Source organism: Drosophila tropicalis, unplaced genomic scaffold (genome assembly GCF_018151085.1).
Source record: "Drosophila tropicalis isolate 14030-0801.00 unplaced genomic scaffold, ASM1815108v1 contig_859, whole genome shotgun sequence".
Classification (NCBI taxonomy): domain Eukaryota; kingdom Metazoa; phylum Arthropoda; class Insecta; order Diptera; family Drosophilidae; genus Drosophila; species Drosophila tropicalis.
The window spans coordinates 9,975,948-10,000,000 of NW_027173353.1; the positions used below are offsets into that span (position 1 = coordinate 9,975,948).

Sequence of the window (24,053 nt, forward strand, 5' to 3'; positions counted from 1 at the left end):
TCATTTCTTCAAGATACCAGTGATTTGGTCAATATTAGAAATTCCAAAACAAGATACAAGTTAGAGGTGGAAGTATTGCAAAAAATAATAATGTAAGACTTTTATAGTTGCCAGACTGCTACTTTGTCAATTACTCGGTATTTGAGAAACTTTATTATCACAACTAAAGTCAAATATTAAATAAGCCATATTTTTCTCTCAAACGGCAACACTGTTCGGCACTAGCGAGAGTACCCCGAATGTCACCACTATTAATTTCATTCGATACCCATCGATTAGATTCGAATTTAAATGTAGTCGATTGTGTCGATGCAATGAAATCGATAACGATAATTTTACAACACTGCGAAAATGTAATCGGTTACCTCGCCGTCTAACATTTTGTGTGGCTATTTATTAATAACAAACTACATAAATACCAAGTGCTAAAACGCCGATTAAGTGCTCGTGCTCGAGACATTATCAACTAAATCGAATATTAAACACACACACAACGAAACGCGCAACAAAACGTCCATTAAATCAAACGGCAAAGCAGAGGCAGAGCAAGGCAATAGCAGCAGCAGCAACAACAACAACAACATAAAATACACAAAATATTAAGAAGCAGCAACAACAAAATCATATATGTACATATACATACAAACATAGAACAGTGTTAAAGTGTACTGAAAAGGATAGGTGGAATCCGTTTTGTTATTATTAAATAAGGAGTGCCAGCGGTATAATTCAAACGAATGAAATGCTGTAGACAACGAATTTTCATTGCATTCTCTTCGCCTCCCCCACCTCTGGCCCATAGACTGGCGACCAGGGTTGCCAGAGGATGAGGATGACGGCAACAGCAACAGAAACGGCAACGACTCCTGCCATTTAAAAAAGGAAAACAACAACAAAAACGCACAGAATATTAGAATTAAAGGAAATATGCAAATAGAGACAATCACAATTCCCACCTAGCAGCGCATCTATGTATATCTAGATTGTTGGCCAAGTGGAATCGCTAACATATATCCTGGTGCTGTGCCTGGTGCTTGGTGCTATCCACCTACGTCCGCATCCCACTAAGCCTTGTTTAGTATTTAATTCGGTTTAATTGTGCCTCTTCCGTCTTGTTGACATTTTCTTATACTTTTTTTGTTGTTATTCGCATTTAAATTTGTTGAACGTTCTACACACTATTAACTCCATGCATCCTCCCTACTTGTGCAATTTGCCATTAAATAATTAATTGTTACACAAAACATAAGGATATAAACAACACAAAAGAGCGGAATCCCCTCGTTGAGCATTAAAAATCAAAATGAAAACTTCCTTTTCAAATTTGCCATTCAAATCGCGTCCAGTCGCTGAAGCAACAATCAATTTACACCCGTCCAAACCCACCACGCTCGCCAGGATTACGCCAAGAACATTGTCTTCAGCATATCCATCATCATTGTCGTCATCATTATCAACAATCTGGAATAAAGGCACATGAGCAGACATCATAAAAAATAATTTAAAGGTATGTAAACATTACTTTCCATCTAAATTATAATATATGTAGTTTAGTTAATAATCTTTAATTTTTTTAGCCACAGAAACTTTGGATTCAAACCTTGAATCAGCAGTAAGGGCACTTTTAATCCTTCAAGAGATTTAAATTCACTTAATGAGTTAGTAGTCTTATATTTGTATAAAGAAAAAAACTAATCTTACGGTGAAGAAGACTGTAATCATGGCAAAGGACTCAAAAATCGATTTGCAGTAGGTCTCCAAAAAAATAACGTTATGTAGTTTTTGATCCGACTTTGATTAAAAATATCTCAAGACAGGATATTTTTAGTTTGTAGTTTATGAAATAGACCTTTTTATACCCTTCCCAAAAAATTATAGATTAATTTTGACCAGAAGTGTGGAACGGATAGAGGGAGCATCTCGGACCATATAAAGTATATGTATATATTCTTGATCACCACATCAAGACAAGTTCATATAGCCATGTCCGTCCGTCTGTCTATATCTAGGTTGTGTATTCCGTATTCAGTCGGATCAGATTGCTACAGCCTAAGCTTGACGGCTATAGGCAAGAGAAGATTACCGAAAAAAAAATTGCAAGGGTATACGAACTTCGGCTCGGTCGAACATTGCCCTGGCCTTCTGGTTTTAGTATAAGTCACAAGCCAAACTACGGGATTTCTAAACACTAATCAGGATTTTAACTAACCACAAAATTAATTCTTGGCTTACATATGTATGTATGTATGTAAATATAACATTTGTCCTATGTCTGCAATATTATATATTTTACAAAAGGCATTTTAAAAATTTGTTCATGCTGAAAATCTGAAACAAATATTATGGTTTGTTAATCCAATACAAAAAATAAAAAAATCATTGAAAATGATATATAATAAATAATATTAGTTGGACGACCAGAAAATAGATTTAACAGATTTGTCTACTCTAAGCCTCGGAAATGTCTTAATCAGAAGAAAAAGCAATTAAATTGCCTCGAACACTAGAAGGTTTTTAGTTAATTTAATACATAATTAAGTTGTTGGATTTGGTACATTTCTTGGACATTAGGGTTAAACCAGAGGGCCGGGGCTAACTTCGACCGCGTCAAAGTTTGTATACCCTTGCAACTTTTTTGGTAACTCTTTCCTTACCTATTAGCCATCAATGTGCAAGAACGTTTTATCTAAAAAGGCTTATATTTGCGAAAGAATGGCCTACAATCATAGGAAATAACGAAGATATAGATCAAAGTCACTGTTTTCCACCGATCGTTCCTATGGGAACTATATGATATAGTCACCCGATCTTTATCAAATTCGACACAGTCATTAACAGATATATTAAATTAAGAAATGTTTAATTTGAAAACAATCACGGTAAAAGTAACGAAGTTATTTACAAAAGTCACTGTTTTCGCCCGATCGTTCCTATGGGAGCTATATGATATAGTCACCCGATCTTGATCAAATTTGGCACAGCCATTAACAGATATACTAAACTAACAAATGTTTAATTTGAAAGCAATCGCGGTAAAAGTAACGAAGTTATTTACAAAAGTCACTGTTTTCGACCGATCGTTCCTATGGGAGCTATATGATATAGTCATCCGATCTTGATCAAATTTGGCACAGTCGTTTATAAGCGTAATAAACTCTCTAATATTAAGTTTCACGATAATAACATAGAAAATAACGAAGTTATTGAGAAAAGTCACTGTTCGTGACTTTGGGGTTTGTATGGGAGCTATATGATATAGTGGTCCGATCCGGCTGAATCCGAGATATACAACGCCTGCAGTATATACAAGCCTACGCGCCTGCAGTATATACAAGCCTGTAGCTCTTACGGTCTAGGAGGAGTTTGCGTTGATCCAGACGGACGGACGGACGGACGGACGGACATGGCTAGTTGAACTCGTCTCGTCGTGCTGATCAAGAATATATATACTTTGTATGGTCGGAGATGCTTCGTTCTATGCGTTGCACACTTCTGACCAAAATTAATATACCCTTTTTGCAAGGGTATAAAAAGGATCAGATTTTCAGATTGATCAAAAGTCTAAGAATTGTATAAGACTACATTCCAAAATAAAAGCTTATCATTTTGCTGATTTGTTTATCCTAGACATAATTAAAAATTGCAAAAAGGGCGTATATTCATTTTGATGCTTGGGATATATATAAACTACCATATAACTCAAACTAATCTAATTTTCGTTTTTGACCGAGGGGGTCCTTGTTGAGGAACAAGGATAAAGAAGTTGGTTTATTGTTTTCGTGAAATGTATAAATTTTTACCATACTGATCGTTCCCCTTTTAGAGAAAAGCTTACTTATTTATTTTAATTTCATTCATATTTTTCGGTTTTAATACTTTAAATAGTGTAGTATGAGATTTAAGTATTGTATTGAAATATAAATATATTCACCAGAAGCTGGCATGATTATTTATATTCTATTGTGAAAATGTGCAAACATTTTTTTAAAATATTTGTTAGGAGATGTATTAAATATTGCATAAGCTGTTACCAAGGGATCGAACAATAAACTAAACTTAACTTGCTTAAAACTATCTTAGGTTGGGTATGAAAAACACTCCTGTATTATTAATAATAACAATGAGAATAGTGATTAACATCTAAGATTATTGCCAATGAGCCAGCGTTAGTGGTAGTATTTTGTAAAAAGAAAGATTTTGGCTCATTTATTATTTATAATAACAGATATTATATCTCAATTGATCTACAATATCAAATAGTTATCAGCAAATGCGAATTATTTCCAAAATGAAAGGATGAGAAAAATCTAAAACTTTCTTAATTTCATTAAAATTAGATCGACGATTTTGCTTTTACTTATAAATTCTGTAAGTTAACTTCTCGGTTGTAAAGTTATAGAAACATAGGGAGACAATAATACACCCCTCTAGATAAAAACAATTGTACTCGCATTTGTTAAACAATCAATGTCTGATTTCGTATTATATTTGATATTTCAGGAACTTCATCAAATGATATCAATAAGTATAACAATCATCCAGAAATCAACTAACGAGCATAGATATTATAATAAGTGAAACGAAAACAAAATAATAAGGAAAACTTTATTACCAATCGGATCAAACAGAAGCTTAAACAATTTTGAAGACTTAACAAAGCCTTATTTTAATTTCATCACAAAGCTTTGGCATTTTTTCACTTTAAGTTCGCTTTTGGTAAGTAAAAAACAAATAAAAAGAATTTCTATCCATTGCAATTGAAATAAATTCAATAAATATATTTTCTATAATTTCATTTACGCTCTACATAAATCCATTCGTGCGCGAAATATTTGAATAACTCGCCCCCAAAATGTGCAAATTGTTAAGGGTTATTCATTTTAAACCAAAGGGTTAGACAATTTGTGTATACATTTTGCAGATTGCAAATTCCAAAATCAGATTTAGTTGAAGGTGTGGAATGTAAAGTTGCGACACATTTTGTCGTGGTATACTTGAAAAAGAAAAGCTTTTGTTTTCCGATTGATTAAAGTTTCACCCTCGAATCCAACTCCTGTTTCCAATTTAAGGATAGAACCACATTAAAGGGTTAACGCAATTTGTTTAATCTTTGGCTTGAAAAGGTTTTAAAACTTTTTTCACTTTCGTTTAAATCTTTTTTTCTGAATGAACCGATCATTTTTAATTAACCTACTAAATTTAATACCTTTACCTCAATTAAAATTCATATTCTTTCCGAATATATGAAATATGTTATGTTCATTTGTTATTTAACCAACATGCAGTAAAAATCTGCCTTGAAAAGGATTTCCGTCCTTTATAAGTTAGATAGGAAAATGTACACCTCAAGATTCTCCCAACAATATTCCTATTTTTCGAGTAAGTATGACCTTATTATGTACATAGGTTTTAATAATCCTTTAAAAACTTAATCTTATGAAAAGAAGACTGCAACAATTACTTTGTAGTTTGCATTATTTTTGTTTATTACTTTAAATGAAGGCAATGAAAAATTTAGATGTTTTATAGTTGCCAATTTTATTTTGTAAACGTCTCTCTATAATGAATCATTCATTAGGAAATGTTCTTTCTTGATAACCTTCTTCAAACGAGCTTAATTTGGTCAGTGTCAAATATAAGCGAATGGACATCATAAATTAGACCATTGAAGGCTACTGAACGTCATAGATTAGAACATTGAAGGTCAATCCTTTGATATTTCGATAATTATGACGTCAATAATAATGTTTCATTATGAAACATTAAAGGGGTTGGAAACACTTCTTATGCTCAAAAAGACAAATTTTTTATACAATCTATTGTATTATTGTTGGTTATCAAAAAATATTACTATGTTTCGCTCCTGCAAAAAATGTACAGAATAATCAGATTATTTTGTAGATACTCTCAATAAAGTTGAAATGGTTCGAATTGTTTAATATTACTATTACCAATACTAATACCAAATATATGTTGTCAACAAAGGATTTCAAATTAACTCATTTATGGTTACTTAACTCAATATGGTATAAATGAATAGCTATTCAAAAGGATAATGAAAATGTATAATGACCTAACGTTATCAACCTGCTCTGATCCTTTTTTAACATCTCCGAATCCACCATTCATATGTCCTGATCAATGTACAATACTCAATCGGCATAAGTCCCAATGCTTCTTCTAGTTCTTAGAAATGTTAAATTATATATGTATGTTTATCTGAAGAGCGTAAAACTTTTGATGAACAAGCTAAATAGCAGGTCAAATATAATTAATATCGATTGCTTAAGACATTTAAGAAATCGATATAATCGTGTTACGAAACACGCTCTTAAAGATTCTAAAATTGTAAATCATCTGAACACTCTGTTTTTGAATAAATGAAATAATTAATGATTAGTTTTGTGTGCCGATAAAACTTTCGCTATCCACCGTCATGATTGTAAGGACTAATTCATCAATTCAGTCAATATTGTATCGTATTGGCGGGAATTTCGTATTCACTCTTTTTTTTGTGTGCAAGTGATTACCAAGCTGCTTACTTTTTAACAGCAATAATTTGATTAGTAACTGATTACAATATTGGTTTCTTTTTAGCTGTAGTAACTACATTTTTGTCTGATTTCCAGACAGTAAATGAACAAATTTGATCTAAAAGTAATAAATTGAATTGTAGCTTACTTTCCCCAAGAAAAATGTTTTGTAATCAATTACTTTGTAGTTTACTTTTTTCTGTTTTTTATTTACTGTGTTCTAAGATTAAGGCAATATAAAAGTATTTGAGAAATGTATGAGGTTGGAAAAGATCTATAATCATTAAAAAAGCTATTAAGTAGACAACGAAATTCCAGCTGGATTCAGAAATTGTTCACTTAAACTGTGGGCCTTACCCATTAGTAAGACTAGTTTACGGTCGACACACCCTGCATTTTTTTAAAAATGTAAGCTAAAAAACTGTTGACTATTGAGATTTTAACTCATCTCGTCGGCTACTGTCTATCGTCAACTAAATTACGTTTAACAAGCAAGTTAATTCTAATTGAAGACTTATGAACGGTAGGGCAGGGTCAGTGGTAACAATATTGCCGATAGGTCTCCTATTTTCTCATATATCGGAACACAAAACTAAAGATTATGCCATCGATTTGAAAACGAAATGTTAGTACGATTTTCGGCAAGAAATGACGTTAAAAATATCAGGATTGTGGAAGCCATTTCCCATCCAAATATTATATTCTCTTCGTTAATCCTAACGAGTCTAGAATTGAATACAAAAGAATCCAGAAATTGAGAAATTTGAACGAAATGTTTGTATGTGCGATACATATATATATTTCATTGCCGATACTGTATTATATTGATGTTAGGTTAATTCAAATTAAAAGAAATGTTTTGTCTTTCTATTACACTAGTTACCTATCTCCCACCTAACCTGATGTGTAGGATGGTGAATTCCGTTTATTTTTATAACACAGTTTTTAAGACATTTGGAATTCAGAATCTTAAGGACCTAATTGTCCAGGCACTTAACAACATACATACATATATAAATAATTAAGTATTGATAGTTTTCAACAAAGTTTTTAGGTAATATACTTGTGTTTTGTTGAACTTCTTGTTTATACCATGCACCCACAGTGTGAAATGGTATATTAATATCGCCAAAATGTAAATAACAGGCAGAAGCAGAAAGCTTTTTCGACCCCAAAAGGTAGATAAGTAAATATTCTTGATCAGCATCAACAGCCGAGTCGATCTTACCATGTCCGTTCGTCGGTCTCTATGAGTACGTCGATCTTGAAGACTATAAGAACTAGAAGCTCCGATTTTGATCAGTGATCAGGTTTGTTTTAAATTTGCCGAAATAGCTCATTTATGCATATGAACGTTTTTCTCAAGATGGTCCAAAAGGCCTAAGTTGGTCCTTGTCTTGTGCCTGCATGGGATGACGACCTATACTTGTAAATAGAATATTTTATTATAAATATATTTGGACTCCGTCGGAAACTGTCTTTAGGGATTAGACTATTATTTTAATCAATTATTAATTTTAAAGTATAATTAATATTCAAAACAAAAAATAACAATTTAAAAAGAGTATTGCATACGATTATTAAATGTCTTATTAATTTAATTAATTACATCTTTTGCATGTTTTCAGAAACTTGGAATACCAGGATCTTCCTTTTATAAATCATATGTTGAACGTTTTTGCAAATTACATATGTAAGTACATATTTACATACATAAATATAGAATATAAAGCACAGTTTAAGACCAATGTACCTTTGCGTAAAGTAGTCGTAGCAACTTTGCCAACAACTTTGAAAAAGTAAAAAAAACGTAAATGCCACTATTGACCTTCGTTAATAGTTATATGTATGTACCTATGTGTATAATGAATGTTTTTTATTTCTTTTGCTTTTGCCACCCAGTTTACAGTCTAGACTTGAAACAGACGCCTCCTCCTGCCCACCATTCATTACGAAATGGCGCAATGGCGGTCGTCGTACAATTTCCCTTAACCTCATTAGAAACAAACAGTCAGGGAGGCAATGAGGACCCCTCCTTCTACCCTACTTCTCTTATCCCCAATTGGTTTGCCTACCTCAGATTCAAAGTATTGTTTTCGAAACTTATTTGTGAAAATAATTTCCATATTTGTTTTTAGTTTGCAATGCTGCCAGTTGCTTCTCCTGAGCAGAGAGGGGTTAGTTGGGATGATGGTTAGAGATGAAACCCCAGACTGAAGCAGCAAAGTCCAACCCTTACCCACACACACACACTGTGTAGTTTACATGTGTGTGTGTGTTTGTGCTGTACATAGAGCATCGCGGCGTTCGAATTACAACAATAAAGGGCAAAAGGGAACAAAAAAAGAAGGAAAACCGACTCTTCTTCGGTGGGTTTATGTAAAAACCGGGCCTCTGGACCTGCGCATATTGGTTGTGCACACAATGACTCCTATTCCTTCTCTATAGTGCCGTCTCTGTTGCTCTGCCACATCAACCACGAAACACTTTGAAAAGGACATCTTTTGTGTTGTTGCTGTTGTTGTACATGAAGCATCATTATGACCGGACGAAGCAAATGGGTGGACTGAGAGACCGAGAGCCTTGAAAGCTTAGTCAGCATTGGGTTCTATTGGAATATACATTTCAATTAAGCCCAATATCTAGTATATAAACGAAGACTCAACTCAAGGGACATGCAACAATTGTGTGCAGCCGGCGTACAGCCAAAAGAAAAGAGGAAGGCAACAAGGGGCGAAGCAATTTATATACTTGTACTCCTTCCCACCACTCTTCACATGATTGCAAGCAGGGATGCTGGTGGCGTCTGATTCTGGGCTCTTCGCCTGTCATCGGCGGCGCCCAGGACTCAGTTTGACTTTCTAGCTACATAAGCATCGATGTTCGCTTTTGTCAACGCGGTTTTCCATTTCGGTTTTTGTCCTTCGTTTCAACAATTGTTGCGGTAGAGTCATCCCCGGGCACCGACTCCTAAAAGCGGATTTTCAAGTGAGAAAAAGAACCTGTGTGTCAAGGCTTTTGTTTATTACTAGTGAATGTGTCACCTACTTTATGCGGTGTCAACTCTTAACGTATATCTCAAGAGTTCCCATCTTCAGAAATGTATATGTACCTACTCGTGTATATTCCATGCAAGCAATAAGGAATATACCCAAACATGAGGGTAATTATTGCATTGTGTATTACCTACCAGCCCGAGGGCATTCAATTCATATCACGCTACACTACTTACCTGTCAATCATGCGAACTCCATAATATGCTAGCAAAACAGAATTTATCCTTTGAAGCGTAAGAAGCGTAATAATAATAATGAAATGATTTGATCATCATCTGCTGGTGCAGAAACCGAGAGAGAGAGAGAGAGAGAGAGACAGTGGAAACATCTCTCTTACCGCTGTTCTCGATTGTTTGCCGAAGGCATTCAGAGGGGCAATAACAAAAGAAATCTCATAATTGTATTTTACAAATTATGAAATATAATTTCCGCTGCAATTGCTTCATACAAAGCCAATATATCAATATTATTTCAAGAAAAATTCCAACGAATATAATCGAAAACTACCAAACTTACACTCCATTTGTGTAAAGTATTTGAAAAGAATGTTACTTCAGTAAAAGTTTCCAGAATTCTGGAAATGTTTCTTTTAATAATGTTCTTCCAATAATGTTGTTGTTTTTCAGTAAATATGGCTTTTAACAAATATTTCTAGTATGCTTGATATTAAGCCTTGTTCATGTATTCGTGTTTGAATATCAGAACTTAATATGTTTAAAGTATTTTAGTTTTAAAGTTTTTGCAATTGACTGATTGATTTACAAACCAGAGGGCCGGGACTAACTTCGACCGCGTCAAAGTTTGTATACCCTTGCAACTTTTTTGGTAACTCTATCCTTACCTATTAGCCATCAATGTGGAAGAACGTTTTATCTAAAAAGGCTTATGTTTGCGAAAGAATGGCCTACACTCGTAGGAAATAACGAAGATATTGATCAAAGTCACTGTTTTCGCCCGATCGTTCCTATGGGAGCTATATGATATAGTCACCCGATCTTGATCAAATTCAGCACAGTCATTAACAGATATACTAAACTAACAAATGTTTAATTTGAAAGCAATCGCGGTAAAAGTAACGAAGTTATTTACAAAAGTCACTGTTTTCGACCGATCATTCCTATGGGAGCTATATGATATAGTCATCCGATCTTGATCAAATTTGGCACAGTCGTTTATACGCCTAATAATTAGTTTCAAATATTAAGTTTCACGATAATTGCTTAGAAAATAACGAAGTTATTGCGAAAAGTCACTGTTCGTGACTTTGGGGTTTGTATGGGAGCTATGTATATAATATAGTGGTCCGATCCGGCTGAATCCGAGATATACAACGCCTGCAGTATATACAAGCCTACGTGCATTTCAGCTCTATAGCTCTTACGGTCTAGGAGGAGTTTGCGTTGATCCAGACGGATGGACGGACGGACATGGCTATTTGAACTCGTCTCGTCGTGCTGATCAAGAATATATATACTTTGTATGGTCGGAGATGCTTCGTTCTATACGTTGCACACTTCTGACCAAAATTAATATACCCTTTTTGCAAGGGTATAAAAATGAGTTTATTTTGTTATTCCGCAAGGTCTTAGAAAGCCCACAAAATAATAGAGAAATATCTTCTTTTTTTTGGCGTGTTGATAATATAAATCCGAGACCTTTATCATTGAATATTCTCATACGATGAGATTGCAGCTTAAAATGCATACTGTAATTATCATATAATATTATTTCGGAAAGATACATTTATTATTATTAATAAGAATAAAGAAAAATCTTTCTGTCATTTGGGTTACCGCAATCTATTTCGCATATTCTTAACTTGGACTATCAAGTACCTATATTTTAAAAGTGTTCTCAATAAATTAGACATCATTTTAAATGATTGTATTTAACTTTTATTAACTCTTTACTTAAAACTTTTAGAAAATACTTAACAATCGCGATCTTTTTCCATCAAACGTACACTTTTCAACGAGGAGGGAAATCTTTATCTATGTCACAGTTCATATACCCTTTTAAAATCTTTAAATCCTACATTTAGTTTTCTTGAATAATTTCGTTCCTCAAATATGTATGTGTTTTATTCGATTTTTCACATTATGAGAAATAAATTTACCGTAATAAGATTTTTCTATGCTTCTACGGATTGTCGGATACTTCTCAATAAAGTCGGCTTTTCGACAGCCATATGATATAGTAGTCCGATCTGGGCAATGGTCAAACTTGATCTGAATCGGGCAAAAAAAGGAAGAGGCATTTCTAACAACGGAATAGACAAATGATAACCTCAACAAAAAATGAATATACAATATTTGGAATTACTAAAATAACTACTTAACTTAGTAGCTATATTTTTCTTTGATTCTCTGTATTCTTATCGATTTGAAAAAGGTAAAAACTGCCAAGGTTTCTTTTATTTTGAAATTGATAAAATTTCCTGATTTAAAGTTTGGAGTAATTTACAAAATTAACACATCAAATTCTTTGATAAGTGAAAGATTAAACTTTTTATAATTTTGGGCTTATCTCTTTCATGGTTTATACAGGTGTAGGTAGTTGTTAGAATAGTTAATGTAATCCCCGTAGAAAAATGCTAGTCCTGTTCACAGTTTTGTCTTCAGAATAACAAAATTGTTTTATCTAGATAGTTAAATATATTAAATTCAACATTGTTTACAACCAGATTATGAATAATGTAATAAATGTTGAAAAAGATTCCATTGAACATTGGAATCGTGATTATTTTAAATCAAAAATCAAGGAATCCAAAACAACAACTCATATGAACAGCTTGTTTCAATAATAATTTCCTTAGTTGTGAATGCATTTATTAGACCAGAAAACTTTATTTATTAACTTACAAAGTGATGTTCCAATCTGAAGGTACATTGGATTAATTCTCGTAAAAATGCTTATTAAGATTATAGTGTAATTGTTGTTAAAACCTTTGTCTTACTTTTGGCTTTACTTGCACTTCGATGTCATAAAGAATTGTTTCTTAAAATTACCTTGCATTCCTTTCTTCCTCTCTGTCTTTGTCTACCTTTCTCTCTCCCAATATATACTTATGACTATTGTGTTGTTTTGCCCGACATTCTGCAACTCGCACTCAACACATTGAGAAGCTTTCAGCAATTATGCCCATTAAAATTGTGTCGGATCTTTGATGTTGTAGCCTGGCGCTTCCCCAACACACAGACTTGCACACACACTCACACACACACACGCATACATATATGGTATATTTGCAGTGGGAGCACTTTTGTATTATCACAAAGATGCGCCACATTTTGTTGTTGGCTTTGGATTTGGTGTGGGAGAACAACTTGGTGGACGTCAAGTGGCCACAGCATGTCCTTCTTTAGTCATCTTCCTTCAAGCGGCATCTCACTCCGGACTGGATGGATGGTTGGTTTAGTTGGTCGGTCGGCTGGTTGGTTGGTTCGTTCCCTTGGATGTTCCCTTTGGCTGTGCATCGAGCATTTTAATTGTGCCTTTCTTTGTTCTTTTGCCTGTAATGGAGTGCTATGCAAATGGCGTTTTTGATGAGTTTCCTTGGCTCTGGCGTTCGGCTCTTTTTGTTGCAGCGGCAGGATGTTCATCCCCCTATATGAGTCTCTCTCTGTGTGTGTGTGTTCTTTTTTGGGGTGTGTTAGTATGAGTGAGTCATTTCTGGCTGGGAAGGGCTTTCGCTGTTATACTTTGACTTTGCTTCGTCGTCCTTTTGCATACCCTGTATTTTGACTATAACAAGCGGCTATTTGGGAATACAGTCCAACCTGGAAGTATTGAACTAATTGTTTCAATATAAAATTTCCAAAGGAAGATTATTTGAAAGGCAGCGCGAAAAACTTTTATTTCAAAATTCTACTTATTTAGGTATTCAGTATATGAGACTGCTCTTTAAATCGGGGATAGATGAGAAATATCTAAAAATTAGGTTCAAATAAATATAGAATTGCGAAAGGCTGTAGTAACGATCCGTGGTCCTTGAACATAGATTTATTAGAGTTTTCTTAATATTAAATATTTATGAATCGATCCAAAATTATTATATTTCCCCTGATTAATGAAAAATCTGCACACTATTCGATTAGTATTAATTAGCTATTAGGTAAAAGTTTGTTAAAATGAGTGATTAAATAAGAAAAACCGCATTCTTTGGTATTTGGAACTACGAAAGGTAAAAATTAACACTTACTATCGGCTCATATGTTTCCAGAAATAGTTTGAAACATTACGAAGTTTTGACGTCGTTTGCTATAAAACCAATTTAAAGCTTTTAAACCATGCATCCAGAGAGTGAAACGGTATATTAAAATCCCCAAAATTCCTTAACGGGTAAAAAGAAGGCATTGCAGCACAGACAAAAGAATAAATCCTTGCTAGGCTTGCTTTGATTAACACTCAATTAAAGCTTAAACAATCTAAACACTCAATTAAAGCTTTAGATGGCTCTTTGATTTATTGTATCCTTTAGATTCCTTGGTTTTATATGTAAAAGTGATCCACTTCATGGGGTATCCCGTAGTCGTATATTTAAGAATTTGTTTGTGTTTTGTTCGTTCTGTTGTTGGCGTGGCGGCGCTGTCGTTGTTCGTTTTAGGTGTAGTTTTTCAGTTGTTGTAGTTGTCGCTCTCTGCCGCTTTGACTGTGGAAACAACAAAAAGAACGTACAAAAAAGAAGAAAGAACAAATTTTTTTGTTGATTTACCAAAAGCGCGCTGCTTGCTTTTCAGTTTTAGTTGCTTTTTTTTCGCTTGTTTTCCTGCGCGTCAGACAGAATCAGAATCAGGACCAAGAGCTACCACCACCACCACCACCACCACCACCACCACCACCACCACCACCACCAACCCACCATCGTCATCATCCACTTTGAATCTCCTCACGTGTGTGTGTGTGTGTGTGTGTGTTTGACTGTGCGTGTTTTCAAATTTTGTATATAATGGATTATTGTCCCTTCGTTGCTTTGCCTGCCGTTCCTGTCCTTAGTGCCATGTGCCCGGAATATTGTATTGGTCGATATCGTCAACCAATCAAAAACGCTCTCAAAATGGCCGTCGTTGTTCAATTACTTTTTTTTCCTTTTGCGTCTTTCCTTTGTATACATACATATATCAGTTTTATGCAGTTTTTTGAATTTCCATTGATAAAAGCAATAAGTCGTAATTGCAGCTTTTCATGTAATCCTTAAGAGGATTATAATGTTTAACTGAATGCTTCTGAGGCAATCCAAATGGGAAATTTAATTCCTCTAAACTGGTCGCTTGTTAGAATCCTTGTAAAGTTGAGCAATTCAAGTTTCAAGTGGATCTAATGGACGACTTTAAAAGGGATGCCAAGTTAAGAAAACTTGTTCTGCCTTGGATTGCGGTTTCAAATAAATTGGTCGGAGCTTTCACTTTCGTTCCCAAATAAAACAAACCTCATAGTATGCTTTTTACTAAGTCAGAAATATTGAAATTCAATTCCAAATTTAATTTGTTTTCTTTTTAAAACGTGTTTAAACAAAAACTGATTGCTTATAGGATGATCACAAGTTTTTTCTTATTCACGTTAGTAGATGTCTCCCTAACTACTCTCTACGCGATCCTTTTCGAGTTCTTTGCCAATACTCATCTTTCTGTCACTTCTCTTTGCTCTCTACTTTACAATAATCTTCAACGATACCGCTGATTATATTTTGGCATCGCTACTCTTCCCCGGGCCACATTGGCTGTGAGTCGAGGCATAGCTGGCACCTTGTGCAAAACAAACACCTCCAAAGGGGGTGCTTGGTTGCGTATAAGGTTAAAGCTTACGCTGTTTTTTAGCTTAAGCTTTAGCCAAATCAAAAATTTGTGTGTCAATAAGAAACTAAAAGAATCCAAAGAACAGTTCATGAGATTATTATGGCATATATACAGTTACAAACGAATAAAATCATAAGTAGTCTTCATTCACTAATCTCTGGGTTCTGTCATCAGAAGTTCTTCTTTTTTGTATTTGGTTATTTTTAATGCTTTTGGGCGTCAAATATATAAGTGGACTTGCCACTTATATTATACTTATATAAGCGAAAAAGCCATTTTACTAGAATACTCCGAATTCTGCAAAACTTTCCGGGATGTCCGTCGATGTCCGTGTTAATCAATAAGGACTAGAATCTGGTAAATACTTTGTATACTTTAGTGACTCTTCTTCAAATTAAATATTTCATTTTTTTGTGTAAATATAAATGAAATCATACGTTTAAGCCATAGCTATTTCAAGAACCACCAAGTTCTATCATCAGCTGACATAAAATCTCCACAATTTCAAAGCTAAAACTAATTAGGAATTGCAATTAAATGAAGCAAATGTTGTGAAAGCTTTGACTATGTACATACCTTTTTGTCAATACAATTCGCGCCATTATAAGAGCGCTAGGAGCATCTTTATTATAATATTTAGAATTCGCTCACAAAGTACATCATAACATTTATAAACGATAAATCCAATTAGTCGGCTTGAGGTCAATCTTACAAAAGAAGATTATTTCAAAGGCAACATACAAAAAGGTGAGCAGGTTGTCTATTTCAAGAACTACCAAGTTCTATCATCAGCAGACTTTGCTAAAGAACTCCAGAATTGCAATAGCCATACCAGTCTTCAACGCTAAAACTAGTTGGGAATTGCAACTAAATGAAGGGAAAAAAAGTTGGCGAAGCCTACAATAAACAATGTTTGTCTAGATTTCGACCTTATTGAAGTAAATCAAAACTGGGTTCAATCATCAGCAGACTTTGCTAAAAAATCCACAGTTGTAATGGCCAAACCATATCTTCAGCGCTGAAAGTAGTTGGGAATTCAAACTACATGAAGCGAGAATAGAACGGCAAAGCTTGCAACCTTCTTTATCTGCATATTAATTGAAACCATAAGTTTTTAGACTTAAATTCGATTTTAAAAAGAAATCAGCTCTAGGTTATTTTATTATAATCGGATTCAACACGATGTGTGCAAGAGGTGCTACTTTAATATCGGCTGAATAAGAGAACAAGGATATTGATTTTAGAAACCATATAACTACGAAATTTGAGAGAGATTGTATTTTAATTAAGTTGAACTACTTTTATATTGGTTATTATAAATGCAAGGTTTGATAATCTTAAACTTTTATTTATTTATTTTGCTTCTAAGCTTGGATCAAAACTTGAACATCTTTTAGGAATAACAAAATAAACAAAATTACTATACTGAAATTCTTAAAAAACCGTATAATAATTATTTATTTAAGGACAGTTCTTTTATGATATGAACAAAGACTTAAAATTAAAGCTAAAAAATGATCTATTTCAATATATTTACAGGCCTTGTCTAATTGCCTTCCAAAATTCGCCTACAAAACATAAAAACAAAAACAAACAAAAAATACCAAGCGCATCTTCCATATGTCCCTAATATTTGTAAAATAACGGGCGTTTGTGATTAGATAAAAAGAAAAAAGAGAAGAGAAAAAGAAAAACAATTAATTAAAATAATAACAAGTTAAAGTTAAAGCCTAATAAACGTATAGAGAAAATTTATATTCAAACGAAATTCGGCAACTTTTGTTGGCAAGCAAACAAAGAAGCGAAAGCGGATTTAGAAAGAGTGGCATGAGTGGCCATCCATCGGGACACCGGAAACATGATGATAATGAGTGTAGTGGGCCAAGACCACCAGTACCCGGAGAAGAGAGCCGTGTTAAAAAGGTAAAGAGGAATGGAATTATGAAGTTTAAATTCGTTTTGCTAAACCAATTTTGTAATACATTTAGATGACCGAAGGGGTTATAATAGATACCTCAAAAAACTCACCTCCATCTTATCTGAATTGGGCTCGCACACTAAATCATCTGTTGGAAGATCGTGATGGTGTCGAGCTGTTCAAGAAATATGTTGAGGAGGAGGCTCCCGCCTATAATGATCATCTTAATTTCTATTTCGCCTGCGAAGGACTGAAACAGCAGACCGATCCTGAGAAAGTAAAACAAATAATTGGAGCCATATACAGGTAGAGTACATACAACTTAGTCGCATAGTTAAGCTTAAATTGAAATGCATTTTCGTTTGTAGATTTTTGCGTAAAAGCCAATTATCCATATCGGATGACTTGCGGGCCCAGATCAAGGCCATCAAATCCAATCCAGAGATTCCCCTCAGTCCCCATATCTATGATCCCATGCAGCATCATGTGGAGGCCACCATTCGTGCTAACATTTATCCCAGTTTCCTTTGCTCGGAAATGTATATTCTGTACATTCAGCAAATGTCGGCGATGCAAGAGCGCTTCAGCAGCAGCGGCGGCCCAGCCACCGGTTCGGGCAGTGCGGGCAGCAGTGGCAGCGGTAGCAGTACCAATGGTGCCGCTTGTGCCTCGCTGCCGACGGCATCTGCCAAACAGTTAGGGGGAGGAGGAAGTGGAGCTGCTGCTACTGCTGCCGCTGCTCCTCCGTCAAGTGCTTTCCTTAATTTGCCCGTGAGCAGCGTGAGTGGACCGCCAGCTGGTACATGTAGTGCCAGCGGCAGTGTGTACGGTCCATCGACATCGGCTAGTTCGAGTGGATCTATCAGTGCCACCGACACACTGCCGCGCAGTTCCACGCTACCCACGTTGCATGAGGATTCTGAATTATCGCTGTGTGATGACTTTGAAAAGGTCCAAGTCGATGGCGGTAATCGGGCGCCCATCGATTATCCAATGCGTCTGACACGTGATTTACTGATAGCAACACAGAAAAGAAGACTGGAAATTCGACCTCCTGGGTAAGTAAAAATTCCACACACACAGTCCCTTAGATTCCCTCAGACCCCGTCCGTAAACTTTGTCAACTATTGTATGTAGCATATAGAAAGAGTCGCTACTCGACAGATTATGTCTTGGATGAATTAGATCCTTTAGTTAGTAATTTTTGGACAATCTAAACACTTTTGTTCAGCTTTTCATTAATTAATAATTGTTAAAATCCAAAAGAATATAAATGTAAATTCAAACTCAAAAATAAATTTTAGCTTTCCGAAAAAAACTACAGTAGATGCCGCTTATAACAATACAATCAGAAAGGGTTGGTTGATTTTAATACAAACTTGTATTGAACCATAATCGGATATGACGATATCGGTGAGAGTTATAAATACTGTTTTTTAACGATAAAAAGTAAGTACAAAGTCAATTAGGAGAGCACAAAACAGCTTCGGTAGAGACAAAGAGAGTGAGAAGAAAATATTAGTATATTTGTGAGAGAGTAATTTCGATTTGACGGTCTCAGTTATACTTCGTATTGACCTCGGTCTGTCTATGTGAATTGATCATTTCAGTTATAAATAGTACTTACAGTAGAATCCCGTTATAACGACGTTATATCATCCGGAAGACGTATTTACCTGAGGCCCTTTCATATAAGTTTAACTTGGGCCCAACCAATAACTTATTGAACTTTAGTCCATATAAACGGACGGACGGTATAAGCGGAGTAGTTATAACAGGATTCTTCTGTCTATATGTATAAATTAGGTAACGCTGTGTACAAAATTCGCGATAATAAAACTCTTAATATCTGAAGCCATTAAAACTAACAAAACAAAACATTTTTTTGGCAATAACAAAGAAATATAGTTGGCTCTTGAATATCGTTATAAGCGGCATTTACTGTATTAGACTGGGGAGCGATTGTTAAGAAAGTAAATTAAAAGACTATTAAGTAAATCCACACAAGTTTGAATGATTTTTGTAGAATTTTTACTTTAAATTTATTTCAAAAGAGTTTTTTTTTTTTGTAAATTATAATCCGTTTCTGTTATTAAACTATTATTAAACATACGATATATTTTGAGTAAATCAAGATTTTTATGTACATATTTAATCTATTTTATTTACTTTTAATTTTTTTTAGTAAATAACTTATTTTCTAATTATGTTTTTTGTTTTTTTAATTTCTATTTATTTGCATATTTTGTACCAAAAATAAACGCACACACAAACATCCACATATACACGCACGACCCGAAATGAACCTTTTGCTGAAAAATGTTCACCCACGTAACCCACGATATATATATATATATATCTATATACATTTGTACATACATACAAACATATATTATTGTTATGTTAATTTTCATTCTCAATTTCATAACTTTTTTGTCAATTTGGTTTCATATCATTTATCTTATTTGTGTATGTGTGCGTGTGTGTGTGTGTATGGATCTTGATGATTTTTTGTCTGTACATATACCAAAAACGAAATATTGAATTTGGTCGCGTCACTGCATGGACAATATTTTGAATTGAATTGAACCCTGATATCCTGAATCCTGAACTGAACCGAACTGCATGTTGAATGCGAGTAGAGCTCACGGTTATGTGTATACGGCGAGCACCAACACTTCCTATGTACCGAATTCTCGCGTTGATTCCGAGCGGGCTAGCGTCAGCTCCGGCGGACGCACTGATTCGGATACCATGTCGTTATCCAGTTGTTCAATGTAAGTAGAGCAAACTGGTGAGTCGAGAATCTCGTCTTCTCTACAAAAAGAATGTTCTCCACGCCCCTTTTTATGTTGTTGATTGAAATTAAGACAAATTGGGTTCGTTTTTTTACTGGATTACAGGGATGGTCGACCATACATACAACGCAGACATAGCTCAACCGAAAGTAAGGCCATCCGTCAGAGTGCCATGGCGAATCGGGAGACCAATACGTTTCAGGTAAGCACAATGTGGGGTGGAGAGTTATCCCAACAAGGTTTCAGAATTCTTTTCTTATGTTTTGCTACAGGTTATACCTCGCACACAACGATTACATAATGAGCACCGTCCGCTGAAAGAGGACGAACTGTTGGCACAGTTAATACCCAAACTGGAGGAAGTTAAAAGGAAACAAGATCTGGAAGAACGAGCCCGCTTTGAGGTGAGTTGCCCATCAGAGTATTCCATATATGTATGTGTAGTTCACCAAATCAATTAAATCTTTCACAGAGAAATCCTGGAAACGCTTTGCTAAGCAATGAAAGATCAAGTGCCAGTGACCGTGCATTTGCTGAGGCTATAAGAGAGAAGTTTGCTCTGGACGATGACAATGACCAAGATATTTTGGACCAACATGTGTCGCGTGTGTGGAAGGATCAAACGCCGCATCGCTCACCTGGCACTATGTCGCCATACCCTCCCGCCCTACCGTCGAGAAGACGCACAGCCACCCACGATTCAGGCATGGTCAGCGATGGGGCCATGAGTTTAAGTATGCCAATATTCATTTTGTTTTTAATTAGCTTTATTAATTAAATAATTTGTTAACCTAGGTGGTCACTCAATGAAGCACTCGAAATCCATGCCCGATCACAGTTCCTGTTCGAGGAAGCTCACAAATAAATGGCCTTCAATGAACACAGACAGTGGGATCAGCATGTTCTCCGCCGATACTGTTATGAAGTACAAAGACACAAGGTAACTAACTGCATGGAATTAGCAAATTCTTCTTGTTTTTAATGCTTATTTAAACTTAATGCAGCTCTCGCTCTGGTTCAAGTACGGCCTCGAAACTAGAGGAAGCAAAACGAAGACTGGAAGACGAGCCGCGTCGCTCTCGTCGATATGCCCAACCACCGCAAAATATCGCCTCCTTTAGTAGCAGTAGCAGCGGTAGCAGCGCTGGTCCACCAATGCATCATTCATCGATGGGAACAACGGTGGCACCTCCCCTGCCGGCCAAGCCACCAGAAACAGTTGTAGTTTTCTCATTTTGCGAAGAGCAATTCCCGTATAGAATAAAAATACCCGGTACTCAGCCAACCCTGCGTCAATTTAAGGACTACTTACCCAGAAGAGGCAACTTTAGGTATGAGAAGATGGTTAAAATCTTTAAATCAATCTTTAATTTGCGGTACATTGTATTCCAGATTCTTTTTTAAGACGCATTGCGATGATCCGGACAATCCAGTGATTCAGGAAGAGATTGTTAACGACTCCGACATACTGCCCATATACGGAGACAAAGCGATGGGTCTTGTCAAGCCATCCGATTAATGTTTAAGCTTAACTATAGAATTTTTGTATTAAGTGATTTGGACAAAACACCGGGGCGGGGGAAACAAAAAACACACACAAAAGGAAAAGAAAAATTACGGATAAAATCAAAAAACAGAAACCAACCAATAACAAACGGAAAACCCCTAAATAGAATTAACATCTGTACATTGAAAATGGTCATCACAATTGGATTCATAGTCGAAATTGGAGATACTTTATGCATATATTGATTAATTCAAATCTATCTGAATACTTTGGTATATATTTTCATACTAACGACAAACAAAACAAAACAAAACTCACACACACACACATACACAAAATGAAAAGTGGGGAAAACAATTTCATTATACGAATATCCGCCCGCTCTTTCAGTTGGGTTTGAAATACATAAAAAAAAAAAAAAAAACAGCAACAAAAGCAAAAAGAACCATTAATTTTTGTAATTAATCAAAGTAATTAATTGGTCCATATAATCCCCTGAGAATCATTGGATTTGTTTGCTTGTTTGTTTGTTACTTTCTTAATACTAACTACGGACTGCCTGCAATAAATTTTGTTAATATTTTTATAATGAGCATTTTTTTGTAATATTAATGATGAAATATAATGATATTAACAAAGTTCTATTCAACTCGACAACAAAATCAAAAGATAATCTGTTTTATTTTTGTATAATCTAATCAAAAAGAAGAACACACAGTTTACATTTAACAAAAAAGTTCATGTATTTATATTTTCAAAATGCAAAATCAAAACGAAAACAACGAAAATGAAAATTGTAATCTTATATACATTAAATTTGATTTTTGTTTTGTTTTTTTTCCACATCTTTTAGTTCATTCTTAGTTTGTGTTTAATTTAATTTTAGTTCATTGCTCCTATAGTAGTTGCTTAATATTAAATTAAATATATTTAAGTTCAAATACATACACGATATTTTTTTAAGAAACAAAACTGAAAAATTAACCGCAGACAAAAAAATATGCAAAGAAAATAACAGATAAAAATTTATTATAGACAAACATATTTTATTTGTGAGCGAAATGCATATAGATTTAATAAAAAAAAATGAAAAGAAAAACAAAAATTAAGATTTTCACGAATGGAACTTGAGGAAAAAGGCATTCTCTTGTGGAAAGTAATTTAAAACGATTTATTCTATATATGTTTATATATATGTATATTGAATTTATTGCTCTAAAAGTAAATTCATCGAGGACATTGATGCGGGTTAGACCGGAGTGCAGTCATCCCGCTGCACATGAGCCACATAATTCTGTTCGTTAATAAAGGTATGCGTGCATTTGGGGCAATGGAATCGTCGATGACGATTCGTGCCGGGACTCTCGTGCTCCCGCAGATGTGCCTTCATGTTGTACATTTGCGAGAAGCGTTTACTACACACTGGGCAGGCGAACGGCTTGTCGCCGGTGTGGGAGCGTGAGTGGCGCACCAAATGTGCCTTGGTTCTCGTTTTAAAGCCACACACTTGGCACTCCAAGCGTTTCGTTTCGTTGTCGTGGATCATTTTGTGCTTATAAAGGGCCACCTTGTGGACAAAACGTTTGGAGCAGACCTCACATTGGTAGGGCGTTTCGCCCGTGTGCCAGGCCATGTGATGTTTCAGTCGGAACTTGCGGCTAAAGCGTTCCCCGCACTCGGGACATTCGAATTGTTTGACAGGCTCATGATTCTGCAGGTGGCCAATGAAGCCCGAATATGATTGTAAGGTTTTGCCACACTGATCACAGACATAGCCAGGAAAGTGTTCACGTTTTGTGTGTGCGTTGTATCCACGACGACTTGTGAACTTCTCTGGACAGCTGGGACACTGAATGTTAACTGTATAGTCGCCGGAACTATCTTGCTCAATATCTTGATCCTCTGTATCAGACATTATGTATTCGATGGTGCCATCCAGCTGATCTTCGAAATCACTTATGGTGTCTTCCTTGTAGAATTCGGCTTCGTCAGAAATCGGTTTGATAATTACCTCTTCGCCGTCAACATGCACATCGACATCGTTCTCCACATGCTCCTCTTCTTCATTTATAATGATTTCATTCTCAATGTCCAATTCTAAATCAGCTGACTGAAACTCTTCCTCCTCTCCATCGGCTTCTGTTTCCACCTCAACACCTTCGACATCTTTTATGCTGAATACTGTGTGCTCCTCTTCTACTGGCGGGATCATGTTAGAGGGATCCATTACTGTGACTGTGTGTGCCCCATGCTGCAAGTGTTCAACAATTACAGTGTCATCCATATCTGTCTCAGCATCTCCAATTATATCCGCTTCGACCTCAGCCACGGTTACGTCGGCTACCACAATATTCCCATCGAATTTGTCAATGTGCTCCACTTTTACTTTTACATCGTCCTTGGCTATGACTGTCGCCTTCATATCCTTTATGACATAGGGACTGCG

The 24,053-nt window shown here is 35.3% G+C and overlaps 2 protein-coding genes across 5 annotated transcripts in view; one reads left to right on the forward strand and one right to left on the reverse strand.

Moving 5' to 3' along the window:
• The first annotated feature begins 324 nt into the window (after positions 1 to 324).
• On the forward strand, positions 325 to 22,196 carry Axn (protein axin). Of its 4 annotated transcripts, XM_068296012.1 has the most exons (13): positions 328 to 1,507; positions 4,501 to 4,716; positions 8,162 to 8,226; positions 16,924 to 17,307; positions 17,373 to 17,608; positions 17,671 to 18,360; positions 19,945 to 20,079; positions 20,206 to 20,302; positions 20,373 to 20,504; positions 20,573 to 20,834; positions 20,896 to 21,040; positions 21,105 to 21,431; positions 21,493 to 22,196. In XM_068296012.1, exons 4-13 carry the CDS (start codon positions 17,212 to 17,214, stop codon positions 21,617 to 21,619), a joined length of 2,247 nt encoding a protein of 748 aa, XP_068152113.1. In that variant the 5' UTR covers positions 328 to 1,507; positions 4,501 to 4,716; positions 8,162 to 8,226; positions 16,924 to 17,211; the 3' UTR covers positions 21,620 to 22,196. The 4 variants fall into 4 exon arrangements, with proteins under 4 accessions (XP_068152117.1, XP_068152113.1, XP_068152115.1 ...); XM_068296014.1 differs by lacking the exon at positions 19,945 to 20,079; XM_068296013.1 differs by lacking the exon at positions 4,501 to 4,716.
• A 596-nt stretch (positions 22,197 to 22,792) lies between these two features.
• The window catches only part of ZIPIC (Zinc-finger protein interacting with CP190), a 1,505-nt gene continuing 244 nt past the window's right edge, over positions 22,793 to 24,053 (reverse strand). The window contains exon 1 of the mRNA XM_068296017.1: positions 22,793 to 24,053. This exon is cut by the window's right edge and continues 244 nt beyond it. Coding sequence (XP_068152118.1) covers positions 22,857 to 24,053 — 1,197 coding nt within the window. The 3' untranslated portion in view covers positions 22,793 to 22,856.

Excerpts from the sequence above, each read along its gene's own strand:
- Axn (XM_068296012.1), top strand. The coding sequence starts at position 17,212 with ATGAGTGGCCATCCATCGGGACACCGGAAACATGATGATAATGAGTGT. Across the intron at positions 17,308-17,372 it reads AAGAGAGCCGTGTTAAAAAG|ATGACCGAAGGGGTTATAAT; the intron begins GTAAAGAGGAAT and ends TAATACATTTAG. Across the intron at positions 20,303-20,372 it reads GGGAGACCAATACGTTTCAG|GTTATACCTCGCACACAACG; the intron begins GTAAGCACAATG and ends GTTTTGCTACAG.